Source organism: Cherax quadricarinatus, chromosome 8 (genome assembly GCF_038502225.1).
Source record: "Cherax quadricarinatus isolate ZL_2023a chromosome 8, ASM3850222v1, whole genome shotgun sequence".
Lineage (NCBI taxonomy): Eukaryota > Metazoa > Arthropoda > Malacostraca > Decapoda > Parastacidae > Cherax > Cherax quadricarinatus.
In genome coordinates, this window is record NC_091299.1 from 6,534,695 (window position 1) to 6,561,414 (window position 26,720).

The 26,720-nt window shown below is 43.9% G+C and overlaps 1 protein-coding gene across 1 annotated transcript in view; it reads left to right on the plus strand.

Annotated features, from left to right (window-relative positions):
- The window catches only part of iav (transient receptor potential cation channel subfamily V iav), a 106,591-nt gene that overhangs the window by 50,344 nt on the left and 29,527 nt on the right, over positions 1 to 26,720 (plus strand). Inside the window, exons 4-10 of the mRNA XM_070082816.1 lie at positions 3,665 to 3,884; positions 5,935 to 6,030; positions 16,798 to 17,021; positions 20,473 to 20,698; positions 21,522 to 21,637; positions 25,755 to 25,859; positions 26,193 to 26,366. Coding sequence (XP_069938917.1) covers positions 3,665 to 3,884; positions 5,935 to 6,030; positions 16,798 to 17,021; positions 20,473 to 20,698; positions 21,522 to 21,637; positions 25,755 to 25,859; positions 26,193 to 26,366 — 1,161 coding nt within the window. The remainder of the gene's footprint in view (positions 1 to 3,664; positions 3,885 to 5,934; positions 6,031 to 16,797; positions 17,022 to 20,472; positions 20,699 to 21,521; positions 21,638 to 25,754; positions 25,860 to 26,192; positions 26,367 to 26,720) is intronic.

The window sequence follows — 26,720 nt, forward strand, 5'->3', positions numbered from 1 at the left end:
CACACACACCAGGAGGTGGGTCAATCACAGCACAGACACCAGGAGGTGGGTGAATCACAGCACACACACACCAGGAGGTGGGTGAATCACAGCACACACACCAGGAGGTGGGTGAATTACAGCACACGCACCAGGAGGTGGGTGAATCACAGCACACACACCAGGAGGTGGGTGAATCACAGCACACACACACCAGGAGGTGGGTGAATCACAGCACACACACACCAGGAGGTTGGTGAATCACAGCACACACACACACCAGGAGGTGGATGAATCACAGCACACACACCAGGAGGTGGGTGAATCACAGCACACACACACCAGGAGGTTGGTGAATCACAGCACACACACCAGGAGGTCGGTGAATCACAGCACACACACCAGGAGGTGGGTGAATCACAGCACACACACCAGGAGGTGGGTGAATCACAGCACACACACCAGGAGGTGGGTGAATCACAGCACACGCACCAGGAGGTGGGTGAATCACAGCACACACACCAGGAGGTGGGTGAATCACAGCACACACACACCAGGAGGTGCGTGAATCACAGCACACACACACCAGAAGGTGGATGAATCACAGCACACACACCAGGAGGTGGATGAATCACAGCACACACACACCAGGAGGTGGATGAATCACAGCACACACACCAGGAGGTGGGTGAATCACAGCACACACACACACCAGGAGGTTGGTGAATCACAGCACACACACCAGGAGGTCGGTGAATCACAGCACACACACCAGGAGGTGGGTGAATCACAGCACACACACCAGGAGGTGGGTGAATCACAGCACACACACCAGGAGGTGGGTGAATCACAGCACACGCACCAGGAGGTGGGTGAATCACAGCACACACACACCAGGAGGTGGGTGAATCACAGCACACACACACCAGGAGGTGGGTGAATCACAGCACACCCACACCAGGAGGTGGGTGATTCACAGCACACACACACACACCTGGAGGTGGATGAATCACAGCACACACACCAGGAGGTGGGTGAATCACAGCACACCCACACCAGGAGGTGGGTGATTCACAGCACACACACACACACCAGGAGGTGGATGAATCACAGCACACACACCAGGAGGTGGGTGAATCACAGCACACACACACCAGGAGGTTCGTGAATCACAGCACACACACCAGGAGGTCGGTGAATCACAGCACACACACCAGGAGGTGGGTGAATCACAGCACAAACACCAGGAGGTGGGTGAATCACAGCACACACACCAGGAGGTGGGTGAATCACAGCACACACACCAGGAGGTGGGTGAATCACAGCACACACACACCAGGAGGTGGGTGAATCACAGCACAAACACACCAGGAGGCGGGTGAATCACGGCACACACACACCAGGAGGTGGGTGAATCACAGCACACACACACCAGGAGGTGGGTGAATCACAGCACACACACACCAGGAGGTGGGTGAATCACAGCACACACACACCAGGAGGTGGGTGAGTCACGGCACACACACACCAAGAGGTGGGTGAATCACAGCACACACACACCAGGAGGTGGGTTAATCACAGCACACACACACCAAGAGGTGGGTGAATCACAGCACACACACACCAGGAGGTGGGTTAATCACAGCACACACACACCAAGAGGTGGGTGAATCACAGCACACACACACCAAGAGGTGGGTGAATCACAGCACACACACACCAAGAGGTGGGTTAATCACAGCACACACACACCAAGAGGTGGGTGAATCACAGCACACACACACCAAGAGGTGGGTTAATCACAGCACACACACACCAAGAGGTGGGTGAATCACAGCACACACACACCAAGAGGTGGGTGAATCACAGCACACACACACCAGGAGGTGGGTTAATCACAGCACACACACACCAAGAGGTGGGTGAATCACAGCACACACACACCAAGAGGTGGGTTAATCACAGCACACACACACCAAGAGGTGGGTGAATCACAGCACACACACACCAGGAGGTGGGTGAATCACAGCACACACACACCAAGAGGTGGGTTAATCACAGCACACACACACCAGGAGGTGGGTGAATCACAGCACACACACACCAGGAGGTGGGTGAATCACAGCACACACACACCAGGAGGTGGGTTAATCACAGCACACACACACCAGGAGGTGGGTGAATCACAGCACACACACACCAGGAGGTGGGTGAATCACAGCACACACACACCAGGAGGTGGGTTAATCACAGCACACACACACCAGGAGGTGGGTGAATCACAGCACACACACACCAAGAGGTGGGTGAATCACAGCACACACACACCAGGAGGTGGGTGAATCACAGCACACACACACCAAGAGGTGGGTTAATCACAGCACACACACACCAGGAGGTGGGTGAATCACAGCACACACACACCAGGAGGTGGGTTAATCACAGCACACACACACCAGGAGGTGGGTTAATCACAGCACAAACACACCAGGAGGTGGGTGAATCACGGCACACACACACCAAGAGGTGCTTTAATCACAGCACTCACACGAGTAGATGAGTGAATCACAGCGCACACACACACACACACACACACACACACACACACACACACACACACACACACACACACACACACACACACACACACACACACACACACACACACACACAGGTGGGTGAAAACCATACAAAGACGAATAACGAAGGTGATTTCATGCATCAGAATCCTCTCCTACTAAAGTAAACTGAAAATGCTTAACCTTTGCTCACTGGAGAGGCGAAGAATTAAAGAAGACATGACTGAAGTGTACAAATAAATGAAGAAAATATATATAGTGCGTTGAAAATATGTAACCAAGACAGGATTTTTAGCAGTGGATTCAAGTGGTGGAAATTTAGTCTTCAAGAAGATAACGGAAATTTTTGGCTTGGGACAAACCCTCAGGGAGCGTCAGAGAAACAAGAAGTTTGGGTATATTTAAATATAGGTTGCATGGGTAAATAAGTGGGTGTGAATTGGACTTGCATATCATGGGCCAGTAGGCCTGCTGCAGCGCTCCTTCGTTCTTTTGTATAATTAAATAAGACACATGTGTCACAGCTGCACATGTGTCTCACTCGGCACTGTATACCGTTTTAATAATTTGTGTATAATTATTTATGGCGTAGATCCGTAATTTTGTTTATGATCATAAGCTATGGCTGGCGGCTAACTGGTTTTGATTAATTAAAACCTTTCGTATGGACGAGGGCCATTAATGCTACGTGTTCACCACTAGTCAAAGATGATTTAATCCCTAATATAGGCTTATGGAGGTTAACGTATACTCTCAGTATACTCAACTGCTGCACATGTGTCTTATTCGTCATTCTCTCAGTATTTACATGTTGAGATAAATAAATACACCTCCGCGTGTTCGTGGACGGTTACTCTTATTGTTTACACATGAAGAGAGAGATATACGCATCAGAATATATACAAAGTGCAAGTTAACGTATTGTCTGCCATTGAGCAGTCATCGATGTTTCGGTCTCCTGGAATTCCTATTAAATCACGACCGAAAAGTCGTCTAAAATATTCTTTCCAAACCCATGTGTTAATTGTTATTCGTACAAGTCAGGGAACTGTGATTTTTTTTAATCAGAAAACCATTATGTTCCCACTACACTCTCCCTGCTGCAGATGGTGGTGAACATGGAGAAGAAGAGTCCGTTCGACCCCCTGCACCGCTGGAAGGACCACGAAGCTTGTTGGCAGATGCAGTTCCGAGGTTCCCTAGGGGAGACTTTGCTGCATGTGCTCATTATGTGTGACACTAAGGCTCACACTCGAGTCGCTAAGATCCTTCTCAAGTGCTTTCCCAAGCTTGCACTCGATGTCGTCGAGGGAGAGGAGTACCTGGGTGAGTGTCCGGGAGCTGGAATAGTAGTAGCAGTAGTTGTAGTAGTAGTAGAAGTATCAATAGGAATTTTACTGGAAAATATACACTCAATAGACACTGTATTAAGCACATTTGTATACTTGCTCGTTAATGCAAATATCTGATCAGCCAATCACGTTGTCAGGACCTAAAAGCATGCAGACATAATCAAGAGGTTCAGTTCAGGGTACACCTCGGAATGGGGAAAAGATGTGATCTAAGTGACTTTGACCGTGGAATGATTATTGGTGCCAGACGGGGCGGTTTGAGTATCTCACAGACTGCTGATCTGGAATTTTGGCGAATTACAGTCTCTAGAGTTTATGGAGAAAAGCATGAGAAACACGAAACATACATTGAGCAGCTGTTCTGTTGGCAAAAACGCCTTGTTAATGTGAGAGGTGAGAGGAGAATTGCCAGACTATTTCAAGCTGACAGGAAGTCGACATTAACTCAGCCATGTATTACAACGCTTTGAACCTATAAGAGGATGGGTTCAGAAGACCACACCGGGTTCTACTCCTTTCAGCTAACAATAGTAAACTGAGGCTACAGTGGACACAGACTCACCTAAACGGGACAGTTGAAGACAGGAAAACCGTCGTCTTCTCTGACGAATCACGATTTCTGCTGCGACGTGCAGATGGTAGGGTCAGAATTTGGCGTAAACCTTTGGGATGTGTTGGAACAGGAGATTCTCTGTATGAATTTGCAGTCGACAAATCTTCACCAATTGCGTGATGGTATTATGTCAATATTGACCACAATCTCTAAAGCACTGCTTCCAGCACCTTGTTGAATCCATTCTACGAAAAATTTAGGCTGCTGTGAGGGGCAAAGTGGGGCCCTACCCATTAGTTGAATGGTGTACCTAATAAAGTAGCCACTAAGTATATATAAGTCGTGCCGAATAGGCAGAACTTGCGATCTTGGCTTAAATAGCAACGCTCATCTTGCCATATATGACAAGTGAAAATTTGTGTATGCAATAATTTCGCCAAAATCATTCTGAACCTAACGAAAAAAATATATTTCACTGTGTTTGTTTAGTATTAAATTATTGTAAACAAATCTAAAATATATTTAGTTGGGTTAGGCTAAAATAAATTGTTGTTGTTATAATAAGGTTAGGTAAGTTTTCTAATTTTCTTTTGGTCCAAAATTAAATTTTTTTACATTAACATTAATGAAAAAAATATATCTTTAAATGTATAAGAGAAAAATTTAGAGAGGACTTAATTTTAAATGAGTTCTTGCTAATTGACCAGTTTTACATATTCGGCACGACATATATATATATATATATATATATATATATATATATATATATATATATATATATATATATATATATATATATATATATGGAGATGTCATGTCTGAGGGCAATGTGTGGTGTGAATATAATGCAGAGAATTCGTAGTTTGGAAGTTAGGAGGAGGTGCGGGATTACCAAAACTGTTGTCCAGAGGGCTGAGGAAGGGTTGTTGAGGTGGTTCGGACATGTAGAGAGAATGGAGCGAAACAGAATGACTTCAAGAGTGTATCAGTCTGTAGTGGAAGGAAGGCGGGGTAGGGGTCGGCCTAGGAAAGGTTGGAGAGAGGGGGTAAAGGAGGTTTTGTGTGCAAGGGGCTTGGACTTCCAGAACGCATGCGTGAGCGTGTTTGATAGGAGTGAATGGAGACAAATGGTTTTTAATACTTGACGTGCTGTTGGAGTGTGAGCAAAGTAACATTTATGAAGGGGTTCAGGGAAACCGGCAGGCCGGACTTGAGTCCTGGAGATGGGAAGTACAGTGCCTGCACTCTGAAGGAGGGGTGTTAATGTTGCAGTTTAAAAACTGTAGTGTAAAGCACCCTTCTGGCAAGACAGTGATGGAGTGAATGATGGTGAAAGTTTTTCTTTTTCGGGCCACCCTGCCTTGGTTGGAATCGGCCAGTGTGATAATAAAAAAAAAATATATATATATATCTGTAACAATGTAACACCACTGCAACAAATTCACACCACTGTAAACTTGGTTGCCTGCAGGTGCGAGCGCTCTTCACTTGGCCATCGCCTACTCCAACAATGATTTGGTAACCATGTTGGTGGCGTGTGGAGCAGATTTCACACAGAGAGCTGTGGGTGAGTCCACCACTGTTTCCTGTCTAATTTTTTTGTTAATGGTAATTCTGAAACTGATAGAAATTACTGTGGTAAAACTACCATTGTTACCTGTACTGCTGTCAAATTCTATGATATTGTGCTCTGGCTATTAGCACAGCTATTGGTTGGTATATTGGGTTTAAAGCCTATCGACTACACGAGGGTTATTAAGGCTGCATATAACCTATACGGCACAAATAATTCTCTACTATAAGGACTGAATAGATCTTTCAGCACTGCTTACCAGCAAAACTAATCATATAATGATGGGGCTGGCTAGACATAGCATTAAGTAAGGACAGGTAGCGTTTAATCCAGCGGAGAAGCCATCCTCCAACATCCATTCTGGCAAGTTCGCTAATGATTACACATCGGTTGGCTACATCAAGAGCAGATTTAATGTCAAGGAAGTAAGTGTATGAGCTGTCAGCGTACAAAGTGAGAAAGGTGGTTATGCAATGATGCACGCTCCTTCCATGCATGAAACCATGCAACCGGGGAGACAAAAATTGTTAGATTCTGTACATGAGACTATTAAGAATCATCCTCTCGAATGTTTTACACAAACAGCAAGTAAGAGATATTGGACGAGATAAGTTTTGTTGATTGAGCTTCGGAATTGGAATGATGAGGCTGTTGGTCCATGATTTAGGGAGCTCCCCAGTTACATAACTCATGTTATGTAATTCGAGTAAAAGATTACCTGGTACTCAACACAGCAATCTGAATATGTTGTAGGTAATACCTTCCTCCCCAGGCGACGTGGAGTAGCTCTTAGTTAGTGCTGCATCAAGTTCAGAATTAGTAAAAGGAATGTTACAGCCACCTTCCTTGCTGAGCATAAAACAAATCAATCTCTCTCTAGCATCATGTTTGTCCATTAATTTCGCCTGTGTGGTACTGGGAAGATTGTCATAGCTAGATGTAGCAGCCCAAGCACTGACTAACTCATTCGCCCTCTGTAAGAGATGAGGGTGCGCGATCTGACTAGTTCTGTTAACCTTAATTCTATTCATGTCCCTCCATGCCCGGCTAAGTGGGGTGTGAGCATTGAGACCATTGACAAATTTTTCCCAGTCTGTTTGCCGCAGTTCTGTCATACGCTCTCTGGCAGCAGCAAGGGCAGTTTGAAAGAGCCTCAGCATTTCAGGGGTACGATGTTTTCTATAGGCTAGGCCTTGTCTGCGAGCAGTACGTTTCAATGTTCAATGTTTAGGATCATTGTAAAAAGTATGGTTTTTATAGGAGGTATATTTATTATGGATGGTAGCTGGGGTTAGAGTACCAAGAGGTTTCAGTGGCGGTTCTAATGAGTTCTGAATGCTGCTCACAAGGTCATTGTTAAGGTCTCAACAGAGGAACACTCATAGGAATTATACCAGTCAGTCACATGTGCGACAAAGTCATCATGGTGATCAGGGGGAGCATTAAAACGTTTCCGTTTGAATATCCCACCAGGGAGGATAGTATTATCAATATCTAGAGAGGTTAGCCTTGGGAAATGATCTGATAATATATCTGTTACAATGGAAGACTCACAGCTGGCAAAAGTAATGTTGAAGCCAAGACACAGATCAAGGACGCCTTCATAGATATGTGTGGCTTCAAGGTCACCTACAGTTTGCACATTAACATGACTATTTAAGAGTGACAACAGTTGATTACCATTACGATTACCAAAGTGTGAGTTTCCAATGCTTTTGTGTCTTGCATTATAATCACCAATAATAAGAGTAGGTTCACACTGAGCACAAGTTGGGAGCTCCAAGTAATTAAACTTATCAGCAGGAGCATACAAGTTAAATATGTTGAGAGCAGAGTTCCCAACATAAATCCTAACACCTTGGTATTGTAGTCTCTCTGTTTTCTTATGTGTGAGAAGTTGATGGGGAAGTGATTTTTTAATATGTAGAACACAAGAGTTAGCAGATTTGAGGTTATATGCAACAAATGATGGCAATTTAGGGGGTTGGAATTTTTCAGGGACTCTGCACTCTTGTAGACACAACATCAATGGGTTCGATAGTTACTTTATGGTGAAGGTCAGGAAATCTTTTTATGTGATACAATAGAAAGTTTATACGAGTTTTGATCCATTATAGAAGTCCTGGGATCTCAGTTTCTCAGCATAATGAAAAATAATCATATAAACAGCAGACATTATCAATGTCAGCAGTGTTACCCTGGTTCATAAGATTTTTCAGTGCACTTCCAGTTGTAAGGCCTCGGGGGAGTCTTTGTTTACACAGAGCTCGACGCTGTTCATTTGTGAATGTTTGATGGGTGGCACAAGAGAATTGAATATTCTATTAATTTATGCTATATAGCTTTAACAACTTTAATTGAGAAGAATTGCAAGCTTGATTATTTACTTAAAAGGAACACAATCAATTGTTTAGCGATTGGGAGGGTTACAGGTAGTCAAAGTATATATTGTTTATAATGTTTTAGTGTTCATGACATTGAGAATATGCATGCATAGTTTCTTCGTATTTTAGGCCCTTTTATGTACATTGAATTTCTGAAAAGATTTAGTTGGACGTGGAGAAAGTCATAGAGATTTTAGTGGCTAGTATTGTGTCTGTGGGTCCTGTTGTAACTATCAAGAAAATACTTCAGGTCGAGATTTATATTAGCATTATATTCCTCTGTAGTTTGGAAGTTAGGAGGAGGTGCGGGATTACCAAAACTGTTGTCCAGAGGGCTGAGGAAGGGTTGTTGAGGTGGTTCGGACATGTGGAGAGAATGGAGCGAAACAGAATAACTTCAAGAGTGTATCAGTCTGTAGTGGAAGGAAGGCGGGGTAGGGGTCGGCCTAGGAAAGGTTGAAGGGAGGGGGTAAAGGAGGTTTTGTGTGCGAGGGGCTTGGACTTCCAGCAGGCATGCGTGAGCGTGTTTGATAGGAGTAAATGGAGACAAATGGTTTTTAATACTTGACGTGCTGTTGGAGTGTGAGCAAAGTAACATTTATGAAGGGGTTCAGGGAAACCGGCAGGCCGGACTTGAGTCCTGGAGATGGGAAGTACGGTGCCTGCACTCTGAAGGAGGGGTGTTAATGTTGCAGTTTAAAAACTGTAGTGTAAAGCACCCTTCTGGCAAGACAGTGATGGAGTGAATGATGGTGAAAGTTTTTCTTTTTCGGGCCACCCTGCCTTGGTGGGAATCGGCCGGTGTGATAATAAAAAAAAATCCTCTGTAAATGTAGGATGCACAGTAGTAATAGTGAATGTTTTGTATAGTGAGTAGGTGTAGGTTTTTGAAGAAATAAATGGTATAAAATACCGACACAATGGAAATATAAACACTTAAGCAGTTTAATGTGATCCTTTATTAACAACGTTTCGCCCACACAGTGACTTGATAAAGCCCACTGTGTGGGTGAAACGTTGTCAATAAAGGATCACATTATGCTGTTTAAGTGTTTATATTTCCAGGTCGTCGAGGAGTTGGGGGGATTAATCGTACCTTTTATTCAAGCTATGTATAGATCCCGCCTCTACTACTTCACTCTCCAGAGTGTTCCACTTCCTGACAACTCTAAGACTGAAAAAATACTTCCTACCATCACTATGACTCATCAGAGCCTCCCAGCCTCCCAGCACACATAAGGGGGATTACCAACAGACCCCTGGCAGTCTTCAAGCTGGCACTGGACAAGCACCTAAAGTCAGTTCCTGATCAGCCGGGCTGTGGCTCGTACGTTGGTTTGCGTGCAGCCAGCAGCAACAGCCTGGTTGATCAGGCTCTGATCCACCAGGAGGCCTGGTCACAGACCGGGCCGCGGGGGCGTTGACCCCCGGAACTCTCTCCAGGTAAACTCCAGGTAAACTCCAGAGCTTTCAACTCATAGTTGTGCCCAGTTGCTCCTTTTGTCCCAGTTCCTCTGAGAATTTTATACGTCGTTATCATATCTCCTCCCTAGCCCTTCTGTTCTCCAGTGTCGTCAGGCTGAGTTCCCTTAACCTCTCCTCATAGGACATATTCCGTGGCTGTAAACCTCTGCACTTTCTCCAAATTCTACGTGCTTGACCAGGTGTGTATTCCATACTGGTGCTGCATATTCCAATATGTGCCTGACGTACACGGTGTGTGTGTGTGTGTGTACTCATCTAATTGTGGTTGCAGGGGGTCGATCCATAGCTCCTGGCCCCGCCTCTTCACTGGTCGCTACTAAGTCCTCTCTTTCCCTGCACCATGAGCTTTATCGTACCTCTTCATAAAGATAAGTATGAATCCTGACCCCATTACATCACTCTCCAGACTCTTCCACTTTCTGACAACTCTGTGACTGAAGAAATACTTCCTAACATCCCTGTGACTCATCTGAGTTTTTAACTTCCAATTGTGACCCCTTATTGGTGTATCCCATCTCTGAAAACACTGTCCCTATCCACCTTATCAGTTTCTCTGTGTTTTATAAGTTTCTATCATGCCCCTCCCCCATCCCTTCTGTCTTCCATTGTCGTCAGGTCGATCTTCCATAACCTCTCCTCGTAGGACACATACCCTTTAGTTCCGGGACTAGTCTTGTTGCAAACCTTTGCACTTTCTCTAATTTCTTGACATTCTTGACCAGGTGTGGGTTCCAGACTGGTGCTGCATACTCCAGTATGAGCCTGACGTACACGGTGTACAGAGTCTTGTAAGAGGTGTCGAAACTTATACTTAGGTTTGCCGACGCCCGTATGCTGCAGCAGTTATTTAGTTGATGTGCGCCTCAGGAGATGTGTTCGGTATTATACTCATCCGACTTTTTGGCATCCTCTAGCCTGTACTCTGTCTGCGGTCTTCTTTGCCCTTTCCCCAGTTTTCATGACTTTGCACTTGGTGGGGTTAAACTCCAGGAGCCAGTTGCTGGACCAGGCCTGCAGCCTGTTCAGAACCATTGTAGTCCTACCTGATCCTCATCCACTTGAATTCTCCTCATTAGTTTCACATCATTTGCAAACAGCAACACCTCTGAATCTATCCTTTCCATCATGTCATTCACATATACCAGAAAGAGCACCGATCCAAGGACTGACCCTTGTGGAACCCCGCTCGTCACAGGCGCCCACTCTGATACTTCGTCACGTACTACCATGACTCGTTGTTGCCTACCCGTCAGGTATTCTCTGATCCACTGCAGTGCCTTTCATGTTATACATGCCTGATCCTCTAGCTTTTGCACTAATTTCTTATGTGGAACTATGTCTAAAGCCTGCTTACTGTCCAGAAGTGTTTTGTGTTGGTGTATTTTTTCTGTCATTTCTTGCTACCACTATTATGTTACTGTTTACCTGGAGATGTTTACCTGGAGAGAGTTCCGGGGGTCAACGTCCCCGCGGCCCGGTCTGTGACTAGGCCTCCTGGTCATCATATTCTTGTCTCGGTCTTCTGCTGTTTGATGGCAGATTGTATATCATACCTTCAGCTTCCTTTCCAGAACTGTATTCAGGGGGATGGGAGGAGTTGGTGCAGGCTGAACGTGTGGTATACAAGGCTGGGTGTTATGGTGGGGTGTTGTGGTAGTATTAGTGCTGGGTGGGGGACTGTGGATGTGGAGTTTGGTTTGTTTCTGGTTATAGTGTCTGGTTGGTATGGGTTGTTAGGGGTTGAAGGGATGCTGTGGGTGGTTGTGTTTGATGTTTCCCCTAAGGCTGCCCTCTTCTGTCTGTCATACCTGCTCTGTCTCCCCTTCCTGTCTGTGGCACCTTCTTATTCTTTCGGTTGTTCCCATTCTTTTTGTTTTCTGTCGTGGTCGAGGTACACTCGCAGGTATTTTTGGGAACATTTAAACAGTGGTTTCCTCTGTATGATCTTGCTACATACTACTTCTGTCTTAAATGTCAATTTGATAAGGCAGTTCTTTTCCACCTATACAGATGTGACAGAGTGAACAGGCAAAAGGGGGGGGGGTTGGCCTGTACATTGCAGAGTCACTTGTTTGCACAGAACTGCTAAATGCCTCAAATGATGTAGTGGAAGTTTTAGCAGTAAAGGTCGAGAACCAAAACCTAGTCATTGTGATAGTCTACAAGCCTCCGGATGCAACATCCCAGCAATTCCAGGAACAGCTGTTAAAAATTGACCACTGTCTGGAAAACCTTCCAGCTCCTGCACCCAACATCTTGCTCCTGGGGGATTTCAACTTAAGGCACCTAAAATGGAGGAATATAGCAAATAATATTGTTGCAGTAATAACACCAGGAGGCAGCTCTGATGAAAACTCACACTCACGCGAGCTTTTAAATCTCTGCACAAAATTCAATTTAAACCAGCAAATAATAGAGCCTACTAGACTGGAGAATACACTAGACCTCATCTTCACTAACAATGATGATCTGATAAGAAATATCACCATATCAAAAACAATATACTCAGATCACAACATAATTGAGGTTCAGTCATGTATGCGCGGAGCCCCAGACCGACATAATGAGATTAGTCACGAGGGAGCATTCACCAAATTCAACTTCAATAACAAAAACATAAAGTGGGACCAAGTAAACCAAGTCCTAACCGATATAAGCTGGGAAGATATACTAAGCAACACAGACCCCAACTTATGCCTAGAACAGATTAACTCGGTAGCACTCGATGTATGCACAAGGCTTATTCCTCTAAGAAAAAGGAGGAGTAGATGTAAAACAGAAAGAGACAGGCGCTCCCTTTACAGGCGACGGAAAAGAATAACAGAGCGGCTAAAAGAGGTCAATATATCTGAAATGCGTAGGGAGACACTGGTCAGAGAAATAGCAAGCATCGAACTTAAGCTAAAAGAATCCTTTAGGAGTCAGGAATCGCGGGAAGAACTAAAAGCCATAAATGAAATCGAAAGAAACCCAAAGTATTTCTTCTCCTATGCCAAATCAAAATCGAGAACAACGTCCAGTATTGGGCCCCTACTTAAACAAGATGGGTCCTACACAGATGACAACAAGGAAATGAGTGAGCTACTCAAGTCCCAATATGACTCAGTTTTTAGCAAGCCGCTAACCAGACTGAGAGTCGAAGATCAAAATGAATTTTTTATGAGAGAGCCACAAAATTTGATTAACACAAGCCTATCCGATGTTATCCTGACGCCAAATGACTTCGAACAGGCGATAAATGACATGCCCATGCACTCTGCCCCAGGGCCAGACTCATGGAACTCTGTGTTCATCAAGAACTGCAAGAAGCCCCTATCACGAGCCTTTTCCATCCTATGGAGAGGGAGCATGGACACGGGGGTCGTCCCACAGTTACTAAAAACAACAGACATAGCCCCACTCCACAAAGGGGGCAGTAAAGCAACAGCAAAGAACTACAGACCAATAGCACTAACATCCCATATCATAAAAATCTTTGAAAGGGTCCTAAGAAGCAAGATCACCACGCATCTAGAAACCCATCAGTTACACAACCCAGGGCAACATGGGTTTAGAACAGGTCGCTCCTGTCTGTCTCAACTATTGGACCACTACGACAAGGTCCTAAATGCACTAGAAGACAAAAAGAATGCAGATGTAATATATACAGACTTTGCAAAAGTCTTCGACAAGTGTGACCATGGCGTAATAGCGCACAAAATGCGTGCTAAAGGAATAACAGGAAAAGTCGGTCGATGGATCTATAATTTCCTCACTAACAGAACACAGAGAGTAGTCGTCAACAGAGTAAAGTCCGAGGCAGCTACGGTGAAAAGCTCTGTTCCACAAGGCACAGTACTCGCTCCCATCTTGTTCCTCATCCTTATATCCGACATAGACAAGGATGTCAGCCACAGCACCGTGTCTTCCTTTGCAGATGACACCCGAATCTGCATGACAGTGTCTTCCATTGCAGACACTGCAAAGCTCCAGGCAGACATCAACCAAATCTTTCAGTGGGCTGCAGAAAACAATATGAAGTTCAACGATGAGAAATTTCAATTACTCAGATATGGTAAACATGAGGAAATTAAATCTTCATCAGAGTACAAAACAAATTCTGGCCACAAAATAGAGCGAAACACCAACGTCAAAGACCTGGGAGTGATCATGTCGGAGGATCTCACCTTCAAGGACCATAACACTGTATCAATCGCATCTGCTAGAAAAATGACAGGATGGATAATGAGAACCTTCAAAACTAGGGAGGCCAAGCCCATGATGACACTCTTCAGGTCACTTGTTCTATCTAGGATGGAATATTGCTGCACACTAACAGCACCTTTCAAGGCAGGTGAAATTGCCGACCTAGAAAATGTACAGAGAACTTTCACGGCGCGCATAACGGAGATAAAACACCTCAATTATTGGGAGCGCTTGAGGTTCCTAAACCTGTATTCCCTGGAACGCAGGAGGGAGAGATACATGATTATATACACCTGGAAAATCCTAGAGGGACTAGTACCGAACTTGCACACGAAAATCACCCACTACGAAAGCAAAAGACTTGGCAGACGATGCACCATCCCCCCAATGAAAAGCAGGGGTGTCACTAGCACGTTAAGAGACCATACAATAAGTGTCAGGGGCCCGAGACTGTTCAACTGCCTCCCAGCACACATAAGGGGGATTACCAACAGACCCCTGGCAGTCTTCAAGCTGGCACTGGACAAGCACCTAAAGTCAGTTCCGGATCAGCTGGGCTGTGGCTCGTATGTTGGTTTGCGTGCAGCCAGCAGCAACAGCCTGGTTGATCAGGCTCTGATCCACCAGGAGGCCTGGTCTCAGACCGGGCCGCGGGGGCGTTGACCCCCGGAACTCTCTCCAGGTAAACTCCAGGTAAACTACCCAATTCTCTGAAAATTTATCACTTCATGTCCTCTCCTGTTACTGTAATGATGTTCTCAATCTCTTTTACCTCCCCCTGTTTTCTTTCATTATAGGTTTGCCCTTCTGCCTTATGGAGCCCATGAATGATAAGCAACCTCTCCCTCTTTTCCTAATTCATTCCCCTCCTTAACTCTGGGTCCGATTTAAGTACTTCCAGATGCCCCAGTGGCCTAATATCATTTCCTTAAGGAGCTTTATTCCTTCCCTTACAGTCCCCTCACTGTCCCCCTCCAGTCCTCTCACTGTGTGTATGTATTCACCTATTTATGGTTGCAGGGATCGAGTCACAGCTCCTGGCCCCGCCTCTTTGATGGTCGCTACTAGGTCCACTCTCTCCATACTCCATAAGCTTTATCGTATCTCTTCTTAAAGCTATGTATGGATCCTGCCTACATTACATCACTCTCAATAGTGTTCCACTTTCTGATGACTCTATGACTGAAGAAATATTTCTCAACATCCCTGTTACTCATCTGTGTTTTCGTCTTCCAGTTCTGACTCCTTGTTGCTGTGTCCCATCTCTGAAACATCCTGTCCCTATCTACCTTGTCAATTCCTCTCAGTATTTTTATATGTCGTTATCATGTCCCTCCCCATCCTACATGTCCTCCAGTGTCGTCAGGTTGATTTCCCTTAACCTTTCCTCGTACGACATACCCTTTAGCTCTGGGACTATTCTTGTTGCAAACCTTTGCACTTTCTCTAATTTCTTGACGTGCTTGATCATTTGTGAGTTCCATACTGATGCTGCACACTCCAGTATGGGCCTGACGTACATGGTGGCCAAAATCTTAAACAATTCCTTACTCGGGTGTCGAAACGCTATTAGATTTGCCAGGAGCTCGTATGCTGCGCCTCAGAAGTGTGAGTTACCACAACACACTTATTAACATTACCACAGCATAACACACTTATCAACATTACTACAGCACAGAACACTTGTAAACACTTCATTACCACAACACAACACATTTATCAACACTACACTACCACAACACAACACACTTATCAAAACTACCACAACACAACACACTTATCAACACTACCACAACACAACACACTTATCAACACTACCACAACACAACACACTTATCAACACTACCACAACACAACACTCATTAGCACTACACTACCACAACACTCACACTTATTACACTACACTACCACAACACTCACACTTATTAACATTACACTACCACAACACTCACACTTATTACACTACACTGCCACAACACACACTTATTAACACTACACTAAGACAACACACACACTTATTAACACTACACTACCACAACACTAACACTTATTAACACTACACTGCCACAACACACACACTTATTAACACTACACTACCACAACACTCACACTTATTACACTACACTACCACAACACTCACACTTATTAACATTACACTACCACAACACTCACACTTATTACACTACACTGCCACAACACACACTTATTAACACTACACTAAGACAACACACACACTTATTAACACTACACTACCACAACACTCACACTTATTAACACTACACTGCCACAACACACACACTTATTAACACTACACCAAAACAACACACACACTTATTAACACTACCAGAACACAATACAACACATCACGTCACATTACACCGCCTCTACGTCGACACTTCAATTATCTGTAAGTTTCTCCCCTTCTAGGATGATGCGTTGATGCCAGTGATAGGCTCATGTTCCAAGTAATTGGAGCCACGACCTTCTTCCTTATATCAAACCTAATTGTCTCTCATTCCTTAGATACAGTAAGAGCTATCTGGTTAGTGCATCACATGACTATAACAATTAACAACAACAACAACAACAACAATAATAATAATAATAATAATAATAATAATAATAATAATAATAATAATAATAATAATAATAATAATAATAATAATAATGATAATAATAATAATAATGATAATAATAATAATTGCAGGGAGTTTCTTCCTGCCGAAGGACCAGCAGGTGACGTGTCCTCCAGGACCAGAAAACACAGACTACGAGGGTCTGGCCTACCTCGGGGAGTACCCACTGGCCTGGGCAGCCTGCCTGGGCAACGAGACGGTCTACAACAAGCTGCTGGACTTCGGCGCTGATCCCAACGCTCAGGACTCCTTCGGTAACATGATCCTCCACATGGTAGTGGTCTGTAACCAGCTGGTGAGTCGTTCCACACATGCAAGAACTGAGTCAACATCACACACCCACACACACACACACACACACACACACACACCCACACACACACACACACACACACACACACACACACACACACACACACACACACACACACACACACACACACACACACACACAAATTAACACACAACAGGAACAAAAGCACACAATACCTGTCCTTGTTGCCGTGAAACAAGAGACACTGACGAGGCTAGATATTTTTCGATTTGAATTCTTCACAATATATTATTCGTTACTCTATTTTGACATCTCTTGCATATTTTTTTTTTATTCAAGATCTGCTAAATTACGAGCCAGATCGACTTACTCTGAACAGTAGAATAATAATTATCGAATTAAGAAAAAGTTGTTTCTAACTGATTTATGCATCTTAAGATTTTCTGTGAAGTCACCTTTCAAAGAGAAAAAAATAAATAAACAAAAAAAGTGTATACCACTCGAGACATACGTCTTTGTGGTTCTCAAAAGCAGCGTCTCAGTCAATTAATTTATTGTTGCAAAAAATCCCCTTAAGGGAGGTGCCTTGACGCTGGGGAGGTGCTCTTGATCTAAGGAATTGGATCTGTTCTCCAGTTCCCTGAAATCAGCCTTGAATACCTTCCACTCCCCCTCCACAGTCTCTATATAATCCCGCGGGTTTAGCGCTCCCCCATGATTATAATTATATAATATTGCAAAAAATAATGGAAAAATCACTCCAGAACCAAACTGAAAATGTTATAAGAACAATATAATATAAATGTAATGAAGTAACTTATTTTTGATCAAGATACAATAAAGTACAATCATAAATACATTTAGCGATTGTAAGTGTTGATATAACCACTGGTCGGTAAAACGTCTTCACATTGTGCATGAAGCAGTTCCTGTCTGTTGTGTACAGAGAACCATCACAGCTGGTATAAACTCAGTCAGGCACTTAATTTACTTGCAGCGCCTTAATTAAGTCCCTGGAGTTGTACTCCTTAGAACGTAGGCGAGAACGATATGTCATAAGCTACACCTGGAAATACTAGAGGGATTAGTCCCAAATCTGGACACCGAAATCACTTGATATGAGAACAACAAAATGGTACAAGATACCACCAGTGAACAGCAGGGAAGCGATGAGTCTGCTGAGAGAGAACTTTAATGTTAATGTTAAAGGAGTGTTCTTGATCAGACCTATGCTCCTCTTCCTTGGATCGAACCTAAATGCCTTCAATTCCCTTAGACGCTGAATAACCCCTATGGATTTAGCATTCCCCCGGGAATGTTATAATAACAACGCAGAGTCAGGAACATTTCTTTTTCTGAAGACTTGCAATTGTTAACGTAATTGTTAATGTAACTGGCAGATGGCAACCAGCAGCCAGTAATCCAAAGTTGCCATTCGTTTTCTTGCTGGTTCATTGTATTTTCAACAGGTCTTCTTGGATACAAGTGCTATTCATAGCTATATTCTGGAAGTCAAAAAACACCCGTATGTCTTTGTTTTAATTGTTCTCTTGTGTTATGTTCATTTTATTTGATCCATCAGATTCATACTTCTGAATTTATTTTATATTTCAACCATTTTAGAGCAGTGAATGGCAGTCATTACAGTGTTCTTGCCTTTCTGCGTTTACTGATGTTTTCTCTTCAGATGACAGACAATGTGAAATCATCATCACAGAAACCACTTTGGTACCAGCAACACAGAAACCACTTTGGTATCATCATCACAGAAACCACTTTGGTATCATCATCACAGAAACCACTTCGGTATTATCAACACAGAAACCACTTTGGTATCATCACAGAAACCACTTTGGTATCATCAACACATATCAACATAAATTTTAAATCCTTAGCTACACTGTTCATCATCAGTACGATACTTTCTCAAACTTGAACCTCTTCGAAGACTAACTCAGATCACCATGATAGGAGTGGCAGGTCCCTACCACAGCCCTAACATAAGAGGCTTCTGATAAGTCCTTGTTGAGAGCTCCATATTTGACGTCTTGGCAGAACAATGTATCCGCTTCTAGTGCCTCTCAGCTGCCTCTCACCCAGCCTCCTGTCCTGTGTTGCTGTATACTCTCATACATCTTTTCCATGTATACTCTTGAAAAAAAAAAGTTAAAAAAAAAAAATCTGCAGTTACTGGACAACCTCGTATACATATTTATCTGCTCATATATGTATACCTGTATGTTCTCATATTTATGCAGTTGCCTTGGGACATGTTATGTGTCACATGCCAATTGCTTTTTAATTTACAGATATGTATTCTGTCCTAGACATCAGAGTGGAAGCGCCACTACTATTCTTTTATTCTCTTCTTACTACATCCCTTACCTTTTTTTATTTTTTCAAAATTTCTGCCCTTCTCTAACTTCCTCCCCTTACATAAACTATGGGATTAATCCTTATACCTGTGATCTGCTTTCCGTCGTCTTCACATAACCGACGTTATTTGACGTCACGTGATGAATATCACCTCTCTTCTGCTGTTATTGTTTAATAATGATTCACTAGAATATTACGCACGAATACCAGATTTTTCAGCATATAAGGCGCACGATCATATGAGAGGATGTTTCCAGTCAATTGTGACGTAACATTAGTAAACAACTGCTAAAGCTTAACACTAAGCCTACCCTTGACCCTTGAGCATATAAGGCGCAGAGTGATTTTAAGACTTATTGGGGAGAAAAGCCAGCCTTATATGCCTGAAAATATGGTAAATACCTTTCTCGAGTAAAGATTGCTATACGGATGGACTGTTTAAAAAAAGTCAACACATACCTCGCGGTAGAGATCTTTCAGTGACTTTATGAACATGTGCACGACTTTGCTTTATCCGTTTTCAGTATTAACTATTTATTCCAGGTGAACAAATCACAGTGATGAAGTATCCTGTCTTAGAATCGTATTTTCACAACAGTTTAAAACCCCCCCTTATTGGTTGTGAGTTTATGTATAGCTTCATTAAATTATGACTTCTGAACCTGATCATGTGTTCGTCAGCAGGCAGTGGCTAGCTACCCTCACTTGCTGCCTGACGGCATTTACTGAAATAAATTACGAGTGGTCTCCTGTTTAGAGCTCGATCATACATGGCAACATGAACGGCACGAACCACTCAGCTGGGGATCTGGTATTCTGTCTGTAACATTTTGTTAGAATTTATTTCACATTTCCTCTATATTACAAGTCATATACTTACCTTAGAAGAAAATAATTTGTCTTTAAAAAATAATATGTTACCTCTGCTAATAGTACTTGTTATTTAATCTGCTCGAGTGTTTACCTGGAGAGAGTTCCGGGGGTCAACGCCCCCGCGGCCCGGTCTGTGACCAGGCCTCCCTACACTTTCTACACATTTCATTCTCTGAGGTTTTTCTACGTGTTCAGGAGATGCGCAAGTTCTGTTCCTCCTCAGGGGATGTTCTCGTACGCTCTGCGTCACCCCCGTCTGCCTGCCCAGGACGGCATCATGAACATGGCGGGGTTGACGCCGCTCACCCTGGCCTGCCGCCTCGCCCGCTCCACCATCTTCAAGGAGATGCTCGAACTCACCTGCATCGAGTTCTGGCGATATTCGAACATCACCTGCAGTGCTTACCCTCTCAACGCCCTGGACACCATCAGGCCCAGCGGGGAAACAAGTGAGTGGGAAGATATTAATATGTTTGGTGGGGAGATAATTGAGTGATAATCATTCTGGTTGGGGGTGGTTAATAATGTTAGCCAGTGATCGAAACATGGATGGAGCGATTAGCAAGGGTTTGGATGGCTGGTGCGTGTTGAAAAGATTAATGATTGGTGGCGCTATTAGTGAGACTGCTGTAAGATCTTAGTGGTAGATATATTACCGAGTCTGATGATTAGTAAGTGGTGGGGCAGAGAGAAGCGAGTTTAGTGGAAACATTAATGAGTTTAGTGGCGAGATTCTTGAGTTACACTGTGAGACGAGTGAGTCAGAGATATGTGTGTGTTTGCTTGCGTGATTAACGGGGGTAAAGGAAGAGAATGGTTTTAGTGGAGAAATTAACTAATTTCTCTTCCGAAATTAGAGAATTTGGTGGATTTTCTGGTGGTAAAGTTAAAAAGTTTAATGGCTAAGAGTTTAGTGGGCCTCCAGTGACTTTTTCTTAATTCGGTTGAGAATCTTCTTTTATGGGTTTAATGGTAAAGACAGAACCAGCATTTATTGGAACGATAAAAGCTGGTTCTGCAACCTCTGTCTTCTCCTCAAATAAAAATAACCATCTTCAGCTCTGTTGACAGTATTTACTGCGTTACTGTTATGCTTTTTCCAGTTGCCTCTTTTGACTCTATCGTTTGAGAGTGTTTTCGTCCTTCCCTTTATTCCCATTAATTATTTGTATGGCACCCATCCATCCAGGAACCTGTTGCCTCCGTTAAATATGTTTTTTTTTTAGTGTTTTTCTGTTCTGTTATTCGTGTTGAGTGTACGTACTCCTGCAGACTGGAACTCTGCACTCATGATTATCCTCAACGGCACGAAGAGTGAACATTTGGATATGCTGGAAGGTGGGATCATCCAGCGACTTCTTGAAGAAAAGTGGAAGACATTCGCCCGGGTGAGTAGTTGATCAGCAGTGGTAGTGGTGGTTGTGGTTGTATTGGTGGGAGTAGTGGTTGTTGGCTGGTTAATAGTTAATGGGGGATTTAAGCCTATCGACTACAAGAGAGTCATTAAAGTTGTACATAACCTGTTAACACTCAGCAAGAATACTTTAATCCCTAAAATAGGAATTAAGGTAACCTTTTAGTAGATGTGCACCAAGAGACATACACCTCACGGTGTATACATCCTGTGTGGTGGTGCAATGTGTTTTGGTCATCAGTACTGTAAACACTCTCACGCGTTGTTCCAGGCATCAAGAGTAGGGTTGGCCGCAATGATGCTGGAGAACCTACTCAAACGATGTTGTCTTGAAAGTACCATAGTTGCAACCACCAACACTGTCTGCAACAACACTGTTACCTTCATTGTTTCACAAGTTTTGTTTAAATTCATTGTACCTCAATTAACTTAGGTAGATAGTAACTCCAGTTATGCTCCATGGAAGGGAACCTTTGTGGCTGCCGTAGCTGATAAACCTTTGCTGGAATACTTGGCGATATTCCTTCCATTGCCCTACTGAAGTCTTCCAGCTCAGGTTGACACATTTCAACACTATGTATTAGCACCATCCTGAGTATGGTGGTTTATCCAAATTTGTTAAAAAAAAAAAATGGGTAGATACAACGAATTTATTGATGAGGATTAATAAAAGTTAAGGGATGATTTTATTGAAAATTTATTAAATATTTGAGCTGGGTTTATAAAATAATGAACTTTATTAATGGATGGGGAGTTTTACGTAGATATCTTTGAGTACTATATAAAACACTACTTATATAAGGGGCAAATCCAGAGGTACATAGAAAACGACACGCACATATTAATATGTACTAAATTCCTCAGTCTATCGACTGAGGAACACATTCTCAAGTGGTCTTGGGTAGTCCACACCTTCCTGAACGGTCATCTTAATCGATGGCCCTTTACTCCAACAATTACACAGTGTTTCACACTCCCAGGCCTTGTTAGGTCACATCGTGTATACCCACAATCATACATATATGATACTTCAGAGTTATGTATACCAACAATCATACTCTTAAGGGCCCTGTATACACACACTCACACACACACACCAGGAGCTGTGTCTCGACCCCTGCAACCACAAATAGGTGAGTACACAATGTTTCACGTTCCCAGGGCCCTGTATACAAGTCGTCACACTCCCATCAAACGGAGCACATTTCCTGAAGCACACATCAACCAAATAACTGCTGCAGCATAGAGGCGCCTGGCAAACCTGAGAATAACGTGTCGATATCTAAGTAAGAGTCATTCACGACACTGTACACCGTGTACGTCAGGCCCATATTGGAGTATGGAGCACTAGTATGGAACCCACACCTGGTCAAGCACGTCAGGAAATTAGAGAAAGTGCAAAGGTTTGCAATAAGACTAGTCCCTGAGCTGAGGGGTTTGCCCTACGGGAAAGGTTTAGAGAACTTAACCCTACAACACTGGGACCCAAGAGAGATAGGGAAGAAATGATAAGAACGTATAAAATACTTAGAGGAAATGACAGTGCGGATAAGGACAGAATGTTTCAGAAATGTCTCACAACAACAAGGGGTCACAATTGGAAACTGAAAACTCAGATTAGTCACAGAGATGTTACGAAGTATTTTTTTAGTCATAGAGTTGTCAGGAAGTGGAACAATCTGGACAGTGATGTAGTGGAGGCAGGATCCATACACAGCTTTAAGAGATATGATGAAGCTCATGGAGCAGGGAAAGAGTGGACCTAGTAGCGACCAGTAAAGAGGCGGGGCCAGGAGCTATGACTTGACCCCTGCAACCACAATTAGATGAGTAGGTGAGTACTCTCAGGGGACCCTACATTTCAACACACACACACACACACAGGAAGTGGAATAGTTTGGGAAGCGATGTAGTGGAGGCAGGATCCATACACAGCTTTAAGTAGAGGTATGATAAAGCTCATGGTTCAGGGAGTGACCCAGTAGCGACCAGTGAAGAGGCGGGGCCAGGAGCTATGAATCGACCCCTGCAACCACAGCTAGGCGAATACAACTAGGCGAGCACACACACACACACACACACACACACACACGCACACACACACACACACACGCACAGACACACACACACACACACACACACACACACACACACACACACACACGCACACACACACACACACACACACGCACACACACACACACACACGCACACACACACACACACACACACACACGCAAAATCATGGAGAAGATTATCAGGAGAAGAGTGGTGGAACACCTAGAAAGGAATGATCTCATCAACAGCAGCCAGCATGGTTTCAGGGACGGGAAATCCTGTGTCACAAACCTACTGGAGTTCTATGACATGGTGACAGCAGTAAGACAAGAGAGAGAGGGGTGGGTGGATTGCATTTTCTTGGACTGCAAGAAGGCGTTTGACACAGTTCCACACAAGAGATTGGTGCAAAAACTGGAGGACCAAGCAGGGATAACAGGGAAGGCACTACAATGGATCAGGGAATACTTGTCAGGAAGACAGCAGCGAGTCATGGTACGTGGCGAGGTGTCAGAGTGGGCACCTGTGACCAGCGGGGTCCCGCAGGGGTCAGTCCTAGGACCAGTGCTGTTTCTGGTATTTGTGAACGACATGACGGAAGGAATAGACTCTGAGGTGTCCCTGTTTGCAGATGACGTGAAGTTGATGAGAAGAATACACTCGATCGAAGACCAGGCAGAACTTCAAAGGGATCTGGACAGGCTGCAGACCTGGTCCAGCAATTGGCTCCTGGAGTTCAATCCCACCAAGTGCAAAGTCATGAAGATTGGGGAAGGGCAAAGAAGGCCGCAGACGGAGTACAGTCTAGGCGGTCAGAGACTACAAACCTCACTCAAGGAAAAAGATCTTGGGGTGAGTATAACACCAGGCACATCTCCTGAAGCGCACATCAACCAAATAACTGCTGCAGCATATGGGCGCCTAGCAAACCTCAGAACAGCATTCCGACATCTTAATAAGGAATCGTTCAGGACCCTGTACACCGTATACGTTAGGCCCATATTGGAGTATGCGGCACCAGTTTGGAACCCACACCTAGCCAAGCACGTAAAGAAACTAGAGAAAGTGCAAAGGTTTGCAACAAGACTAGTCCCAGAGCTAAGAGGTATGTCCTACGAGGAGAGGTTAAGGGAAATCAACCTGACGACACTGGAGGACAGGAGAGATAGGGGGGACATGGTAACGACATACAAAATACTGAGGGGAATTGACAAGGTGGACAAAGACAGGATGTTCCAGAGATTGGACACAGTAACAAGGGGACACAGTTGGAAGCTGAAGACACAGATGAATCACAGGGATGTTAGGAAGTATTTCTTCAGCCACAGAGTAGTCAGTAAGTGGAATAGTTTGGGAAGCGATGTAGTGGAGGCAGGATCCATACATAGCTTTAAGCAGAGGTATGATAAAGCTCACGGCTCGGGGAGAGTGACCTAGTAGCGATCAGTGAAGAGGCGGGGCCAGGAGCTCGGACTCGACCCCCGCAACCTCAACTAGGTGAGTACACACACACACACACACACACACACACACACACACCTATTCCCTCATTCTGTTCCATCATTTACTACATCTTCATCGGGTTCACTCCGTGTCAAAGAATTTCTTCCAAATTCCCCCTTATGGCTGGCACATTGAAGAGTTTCTTAAACTGTAGCTAAATGTATATTTTTAAAACCACAAGAGCAACTATTGAGACATTTATTGCAGGTGTTTGTTATTGTGACGGTGTTTCATTGTCCCAGTAACATCATGATCTGCAGCTTGTGTTGGCATCTTCACGTTCGTCGGTAATACGCCATTACAACCAGGAAATTATTCCTCTGGCCACCTAATTGCTTAATTTCTACACTGGGAATGTCCTCGCAGATCTTTCGTGGACTTTTGTGAATTGTTTCTCATTGCTTAAAATTCCCTATTCAGTAGGTGTTCAGAGTTTTTCCATTGCCTTCTTCGACCCACAATTTCTTCTGATCCCCACAGTAGCTCCTCTCCCCCACAGTAACCCACAGTTTTTCCCTCTGCTCCCCCAGAATCAGTTCATGAAACGACTGGCTATCATGTTACTGCAACTCATCCTGCTGAGTGTGGCTGTGTACCTCCGTCCATGTTACTGCGGACCCAAGAACATGAGAAGGGTCAGTACATCTCTCTCTCTCTCTCTCTCTCTCTCTCTCTCTCTCTCTCTCTCTCTTTCATGTATTAACATAATTAATAAATCATTCATTAGCAACAGTAAACAGATCATATCGTTGTTTAATACCAGAGAGACTGAAGGGAAAATATCTTGACTGAACTTTAAAATGTTTGGAAATGTTTCAGAGAAACGATTTAGATGAACATTTTGTTGAACCCGCGAATTCTCGAACTGTCCACGTTCTCCTCGCCTGGCCCCAAAACATGTTTTTGCTTAGCTTCAAAACGCTATATTCTTGTCTTGTCTTGGAACACTGTGTTTTGCTCGTCCTCAGAACACGCCGGAGTCCAAGAAGATGCTTTATGACGAGTTCTTCGACACGGACTTCAAGAGCATCGTCAGGTACTGCTTCGAATCGGGCACACTGGCTGGGGTGATCTCCTATGTGGTGTTCCAGCAAGGCGAAGAGATCATGAACCAGGGCCTCTCCTCCTTCATGCGTGGCTTGGTGAGTAGGTACTGGGGTTTGGTGAGTAGGTAACGTGGCTTAGTGAGTGGGCTTGTTGGATAATACCAGGGCTTAAAAAAATATGACCGGTATTTAGGTCTCTCAACACATGATAGGTACCCGTGCAGGAAATATACAACAGAATCCTAGTCCTCTAATAGATGGTATGTACCTAGGTCTCCCAATTAATTAGAAAACTCCTTCAGAATGAAATACTCTACTCATAGCACTAAACCCACGCGAGATATCTTAGATAAAAGAAGAATCTGAGTCTTGAATCTTCACTAACTGGAAGGAACATCAAGCCTCAGTCCATTTAGACTGCTGAATGACGCGAGAAATGCATTTCTTGCG